The following is a 7,858-nucleotide window of genomic DNA, read 5'->3' as shown; positions in this document are numbered from 1 at the left end:
TGTGGCGGACACAATGAGAGGGCGCTGTTTAGTGTGGATAGATTGGGGTATACATTATACAACAGGTTTATGCATTGCAAATAGCGTCATTCTATCGTGTTTATATCTAAAACAAAAGGCTACGGTAAGCAGCTGTAATTAATATCTTCTTGTAATTGTGTAGCACTAATTTTCTTTTTCAAAACAAATGCCCTCTTTAATATGCTTTGTCTTATTATTCAATAATTCACTATAGACATTCTTTACTAGATTAGTTCATTAACGTAGTTTTGATGGCGTACATTTCGGAAGATTTTTTTAATGATATATAATTCAAAAGGAAACGGGTTTCAATCGGTGGGCCATTACATGTTCTAATTTGTCAAATTAGGTTTTGCCCTTTACCGACGTTTTTTAAACACTGTATACTCAGTGTGTTACCTCCCGAGTGAAAGTTGGAAAAATCACTCGGGTGGGACTCGAACCCACGACCTCCTGCTTTCTAGTGCAGATGTCTTACCACTCGACCACCGAGCTAACGGGATCGGTTGGCCGGTTCGAATCTGATGTACATAGCAGCGGGTACCGCATAAACTATTATAAGATGGAATTTTTGCGTCGGGGTGATATATTCTAATTTGCTTTGAAGTTTGCCGGTCGAATGTGTTCTGGACAGGGTGTGAGTCATAGCAAGTGTACACGTACATCAACATGAGCCGCCATTGCGTCTTCAGTACATTAGTTTTCCACAGTGCACTGTCAAGATGACTTGGGTTTGTCCTAAATGGATCAGAAACGTCGGCATAGCATCCACGAGGACGCCATTATTTGGAAAAATTTCCATATACGAAGTTCACTAATTTTCCTCTGTATTGACTAACAAGCCCCCAGATAGCAATTTCATGTCATCAAAGTCAATTTGAGCAGTGAGAAAATACAAGCATTTTCTTAGAAAACAATTTTTCAGTCCAATCTCATAGGGTTTGTACACGGGGTGTTGAGTGAACTTCGTACATGGAAATCTTTCCCATTATTTAAACAAATAAATCAACTTTTGGTGAATGTACATTGAAAAGATGTATACTTTTAGCGAAAACACACACTTACACACTCAAATAATTCAAAGTAGTTGACACCACTGTTTAGATGCAGGAATGTGGTTTTATTGAATTATCTGATGCGAAGTTTCCATTATACACAATATACACAAACAGTGCAAAGAGTTTGTTTTGATTTTTCTTTTGCACTTCGATCAACGGTATGTTTGATGTAAATCGTCTTCAGGTAGCATTTCCATTGCACAGAATACAGGTACATTTGTATACAGGGCGATCAAAAAATGCAACCCTAAAACATTTGGCTTTTGAAAAAAAAAAGGTTCGGTGGATTTGTATGAGCTTTTCTTTTAAATACTGAACAAAATCATGAAAATAGCACTTTGGGTTGCTGAGAAAATCCCAATTATGTAAAAATACATGTAGTCATTTTCATCCTGTACACAAACCATCACCACAGTAAGGGATTTTCACTGTACCTATTTGTGCATGTCCTAATCCTTACAAAACAACATGGCACATCGACAAGAGTACAAATGAATTTGATGGAAATACCTTTTATTTTTCCACCTGAACAGGTATCTCATCCTTTTAAGTACTATTTTAAACCCTTTCAGCATCATAAATATGTCAAAATACTGAAGAAATTGCACAAATGAAGGATAATTGCACAGTAGGCGTCCAGTAAAATGTTTCACTGTTTGAAGTATTTGTGTACAGGATGAAAAATGACTACTTTTACAAAATTGGCATTTTCTCAGCAATCCAAAGTGCTATTTTCATGATTTTTTTCAGTATTTGAAAGAAAAAGCTCTCAGCTTTAATCTGATACCCAAAACATAAAAATCCACCGATCTCTTTTCTTTTTTTAAAGGAAAATGTTTTAAGGTTGCATTTTTTGGGGGTCACCCTGTATATGCGGAAGGTGAAACAATATACCTCTTTACGAATTCTTTAAATACTGAACATAATAAGCATGTTTTTATCAGAGGTAAAGTGTTCAAGGTAAAGATCTTTTTCATTTAAAAAAATAAGCCAAGAAAAAGGTTCAGAGATGGATCTGCCGATGACGAATCATGTTGTTTTTTTACAAATGAAATCTTACAAAACGTCAGGTTGAATCAAGGAATTGACTTGGGTAGTTTGCCAAGTGAGCAAGTCCAAGAATTCGCGCCCGCTATGTCCCATACGTGACGAAAGTTTAACCCTCTAAGATATTCATGGATTTCAGTGTTTTTATTCTACTGTTGGGCATCTGCAAGGAGAATACCCCAAAAGATTCCTTTATGTTATTAGTTTTTGCGATGATTATGTAATTAAAGAAAATATGGTGTTACGTATGCGACCAAAAAAAAAAGAACTTTTCTTGGACTTGCCCAACTGCGCATCAAGCCGTCTCCAATAAGTCAATGCCTTTGTTCACTTAAAGTTTGTTTAAAACCGAACCTTTCCCTTTTGTTGTTTATTTGTTAAAATATTTGGTAAAATAAAAAAAAAATACTCATAAAAACAAAAACACAGAAGAGTTTTACATATTCTTCTTCCTTGTGTATCTTCCCCTGGAATGCCCACATTTTGGTTTTATTAAGTGGAAGAAATTGATACATAACTGGGTTGGAAGTTGGAACTGAATAATGTGATGCTAACATTGTGTTATATACATTGCATACGACTGGTCTGGCAGCATTTATACATTTCAGTAGAACAAGAAAAGAAAGATTTTGAAAAGTCTGCTGACCGGTGTTAAAATACTGAGTTAAGAAATTTCACACGTTTGTGTGTAATTGAGCGAGTTGCTTTAGTTGGCATAAGGCAACAAATGGAGATTGCATGTTTAATCTCTACGTCAATTTAACATAGTTTTCTATGTTCTGCTGGACATAAATTTAGCATTATATTACAAAAATATAAACATTGGCAACTTGGCTTGAAGGAAAATGGTGAGCTTTGGATAAGGTTAGCGACTAGCGAGCGCGCCGAAACATGATTTTCCAGCTACACACAAAAGCCCATTATCTCAATACCACACAAAATCCCTCTAGTGTACAAATACAATGTACATGTATATGCTAAGCAGCAAAATGTGGCACTGATCCAAATGATATCTCAGTACTAGGCATGTGAGTACGTATGTGTGTCAAGCATTCCCCTGCACAATCAATTCATTTTATTCCATTTTAAATATGTCAAAAACGTTATAAATCGATTTCAGAAGATGTATTCAATTATTTTCTATGCCTTTTAATAGTTAATGTTAAGGAAGACCGACAAGATTTTTTTTTTTGTGCTTCGACCGGAACTCTCTATCTTTTTAAAATTATTTTAAGTTAAAATAAACATAAATATAAAAAATACATAGAATTCTTTTGCTGATAATTTTTTAAGCCTCATAAAATATTAATATTACACATCTATTCCTCAATCTTTGACTCAACCTCTTGATTTTAATTAAACACTTTCAAACTTTAGGGATTCTTTTTAAAGGATTTAATTTAAATCACACCAATACCAACAAGATCACCAAAGACTAATTTTGAAAGTTTTCAAACATCAGTACAAGCCTGAAATCTAATTTGACCTCTCCCTGGTTCACATCGATTATGGAATAGGACTGACAGACCAAATGGCGCTCGAGAACCAGTGAAATCTTGACCAATATTTTTCGGGACATTGGGGTTGTTATAAATCAATAGAAGATAGCAGGCCTTAGATATTGGCAATGAAACAACCTAAAACGATATTCTTTGATTAAAGTACATGTACATGTACCATGTAAAATTCCTTTGGCCCCAGTTATTAGTATTTGTGACCCACTGAGGCAAAATGAGGAATGTCCCCCAAAACTTTGTTTTTAGTAATCGACGCCTGAAGTCGGATACATGTATACTAGAAAAATCATGTCAAAATCGATATTGATAGTTTCGTATTTTTGAGTGGCCAAGGTATCCAAGATTTACACTATGCATTTTTGTTGGGGAAAAAAATACCCACAAAAGCGGAAAACCTAAGGAATGTTTTTCACTGCCCTTGGCAGCGCAATGCGTGTCTTTTTTTCAAAGCCGTTTTTCTCGAAATGAGTTTGGCGAAGATTGGCAGGACACCGTTGATGTTCCTGCGGCATATCTTTGGAATTAATTAAGCTACAGAAATATTTTTGGTATCATTGGAAAGCCAATGATTTACGCTTAATATGATGTACATAACGTGAAAAGTCAAAGGTGGGGGTTATTCCTCATTATGCCATGGCAGGTCACATTATTCAACTGGAAAAACAAATCTGAAACCTTAAACAGAAACAATGTGCAAACCAACACTATTTGAGGTAGTTAATGTTCGCATTGTACTACACATGGTTCCTGGTAAGTGTATAACAGCACTGGTCTTTATTAAGTATTTTTTTCCTTAGCTCCCAACAAAATTCAACAACGGTAAAGGTAAGATGATTAAATTAAACAGAATCCAAAAGTTTGAAGTAAAAAGTTCTCTTGTTTCTGCTTTGATCCAACAAAATCCACCTAAATCCACCTGATGGATACTGTTGGGTATTGTTTGATATTGGAGGATATATTTGGATTTTTTTTAGATAAAGTTTGATTTTGTTGAATGAAGTTGGATTTTGTTGGGTTTTATTGGATTTCATTGGATATTCATATGGTTGAATTTTGGTGGATATCATAGTTGGATTTGGTTGGATAAAGTTGGATTTTGATGGGTTTTGTTGGATTTTATTGGATTTCATTGGATATTCAGATAATTGGATTTGATTGGGTTTTCTTTGATTTGATTGGATTTGATTGGATTTTCAGATAGTTTGATTTTGGTGGATACAGTTGGATTTTGTTGATTTGTTGAATTTTGTTAATTTTGTTGGATTTATTTGGATTTCATTGGATTTGTTGGACTTTGCTAGATTTTGCAAGGCTATGAGGCTGAAGTCTGCCGATAGAGTTCCAACAGTAATGCACTAATATACGCACAGATATAAATCTCGGCCCTGCAAGATTGGGTGACTTTAAAGAAAGATATTCAACCTTAACATTCAATTCTCATAATTATTCAATGATATTAGCTGAATCTTTATTTTATATAAAATGTGTTACTTGTCACGTTCGTAGTCACATATCAAGTAACTGCAGCAACATCATGGGACTGTCGGTCATCGTCTGGAAATAACAGTGGTTCCCTTTGATCTGAAACAAACAAACAAACAAACAATTTGTTTTTACATTTCATTGTGCGGAAATAGAACTCTGGCTGCACATGTACAAATCTGAACCACCAGCAACAAATGTCCTGGACGTTTGGACCAATTTGTTTTAACAGTATCTGACATTATCCTTAAAAAAATTTAACCTCAAGTAAAATCTACGGTTGAAAGCAAGCTTGATTTAAAATGCAAGCAAGGTAATATGCACTGTGCAATATTTAACAACCGCTGACTGTGATGTGGGACATGGCGTTTTAACACCCAAGAAGCCAACGACACCCTAGGCCATTCACCTCAACCACAAACGCAAAAGATAAATACTTACTTGAAGATAAATATTCAAAAGCTCGGTATACTGACATAAAAACGTTACCAAGGTGTCAATTTGACAAAGGGGATGAATACAGCGCCCGTAAAAAGCAAGGTCCCTTATTCATACTGACTTGAAGTACATTGTAAAGGCCGATTCACACGGGAACCGTGCAAATAACTCACGGAACACTTGCGGCAAACTTCACCAGAGTTGAAAATGTGTGTTCAGCATTTGCGAATTAAATTTGTAAAGCGAATGTTGCTGTGATGTAACAAACTAGAACTCATATTTTACATTTGCAATGTGTATGAGCAAACCTGCAGGGTAAGGATGGGTGAAGAATGACAAATGAGGGCATGGGGCGATGTTTCCAGAACCAAAAGGTCTTTGTGGGGTGCTGTGTTCTTGGCACGGCACTTTACTATGGTTGCCTCTCTCCACCAAGGAGTATAAATGGGTTCCTGTGAAGGTAGGGACCAGATTGCGCGGATCATGAGCTGCTGCAGAGTCTCAATCCTGATGAACAAGGATAATTGTGATGCGCATTTGATCATATTCCTATGGAATTTGCGCAATATGATTGTACAAATTTATTAACTATTTTTAGGCAGAAGAATATATCTCAAAATTCTCCTAACAGTCTTCGTTCGTTCTGAATATCTTTCTTTCTGCATTCTTAAAACAAGCCGCAAATAAATTATTCCTGATTATCTCCTCAAGACTGTAAAACGTTTTGATTGAAAAGTGGCGCAGTTCACTAAATAGACCCTTTCATAAAATTGGTCACTGCTCAGTCAACCGTGAATGTAAGGACATGATCAGGGTGTCATTTTAAAGAGGAGATTCAACCCTAATAGAGGATATCTCCCTTTGATTCACATATGCCCTACTTCTGTTCCAATTAGTAATAATATCTTGTTTTTGGTTTTTTTTAATCCACCCTGTATAGCGCATAACCATAATGAACAAGTATAAATGCGGCATTCCCACGACGATAAAAGTGGCCGCCATGGTACTACAACATGGAGTAATGGTCTTTTCTTTCATGGAATTAAACTTAAAGCTATAGTCCATCATTTGTAATTGGTGCATTTTGTTCATTTGAAGCAACAAAAGTGTTCAAAATCTAATGAAGGATACTAACAACTTACTTGATGAAGTTTAAGCTCAGCTTCAGCTTTATATTCTGAGAAAAACAGCATTCTAGGATCTCAATTTCAAATCAAAAGTTGCTAAATCATGTTTCGAATTGTTTTGAATTGCAGCTTTACGCGATGTCGCGCACTGATCCGACGAATTATAGCAACCGCGCGCGCCTGTGCGTCGTTCCAATGCTTGTGCGCGCTGCGCCGAATAACAAAACGAACTATTAATTTAAATTTTCCTACGGTGCTTCTTAAGACGCACCGTTGGAAATGCCTTCTTTCGTTGATTTCTTCAAAATGAGAGCTAGCCAGAAAGGATAATTTCACAGGGAGTTTAGTCCCCTTACTATCTTTCAACCAGTATGTTTTTCAACAATAATTACGCCAGTTACTTTTTTGGATAGCTGCAAATGATGGACTCGGGCTTTAAGAAGATATTTAATTGATGTACATGCACATAACCTTCTGCTAAAGATGGAAAATCTCAAAAATAATATCCAAATTCTACCAACATTTGTTACCAAATTCTATTTCTGGTTGCAAAGCTTAGGCTGGGCCTCTACTTGTTATTTCTTCAACACCAAACTAACTAATCGACGTCCACTGCCATGACCGTAAACATTCAATTGTCACAGCCTAATAGCATGAACAGCACCATGTAGAGATAGGCAAAGCGATACAAAAGAGCCTTGTCCACAAATTCATCCCATGAGCTGATGAAGGGGGAAAAGGGACCCACAGGATGAATCTACCATGCAAAGGATAAAATGCGAAACCCAAAATTTCAATATGAGAAAAATGCTTGTAACTACTATGAAGAAAAAAAAGTTTGATACTAAGTAACATTTGCTGAGCGGCGGAATGCACAAGATTTTTTTCCTCTTGGTGTGATTTGCAGGTGACAATGCAGAAAAAAGTGTCAATGCAGAACCACGTTTAACCAGTTCGCACCGTGTATACACGCAAAGTTTTTGCGGTATTCGGAACAGATGATGGGTAAACACACAGGGAGCGAAGCCAGAAATATCTGTCAGTGACACGCTCGCAGTGAGCAAGGCCGGAAATACGAGTGTGCTGCCCAACAGTGATGGCTTCAACCCACCTGGCATTGAGGTCGATTGAAAAGTAATCACACACCTCGTTCCATTCTTGTAAAAAA

General features: G+C 36.4%; 1 protein-coding gene across 1 annotated transcript in view; it reads right to left on the bottom strand.

Annotated features, from left to right (window-relative positions):
- Window positions 1-1,921: 1,921 nt before the first annotated feature.
- The window catches only part of LOC119738782 (proton myo-inositol cotransporter-like), a 40,594-nt gene continuing 34,657 nt past the window's right edge, over window positions 1,922-7,858 (bottom strand). Inside the window, exon 12 of the mRNA XM_038213741.1 lies at window positions 1,922-5,224. Coding sequence (XP_038069669.1) covers window positions 5,157-5,224 — 68 coding nt within the window. The 3' untranslated portion in view covers window positions 1,922-5,156. The remainder of the gene's footprint in view (window positions 5,225-7,858) is intronic.

This window comes from Patiria miniata, unplaced genomic scaffold (genome assembly GCF_015706575.1).
Source record: "Patiria miniata isolate m_02_andy unplaced genomic scaffold, ASM1570657v1 HiC_scaffold_3, whole genome shotgun sequence".
Lineage (NCBI taxonomy): Eukaryota > Metazoa > Echinodermata > Asteroidea > Valvatida > Asterinidae > Patiria > Patiria miniata.
This window is presented reverse-complemented; position numbering and strand designations above follow the sequence as displayed.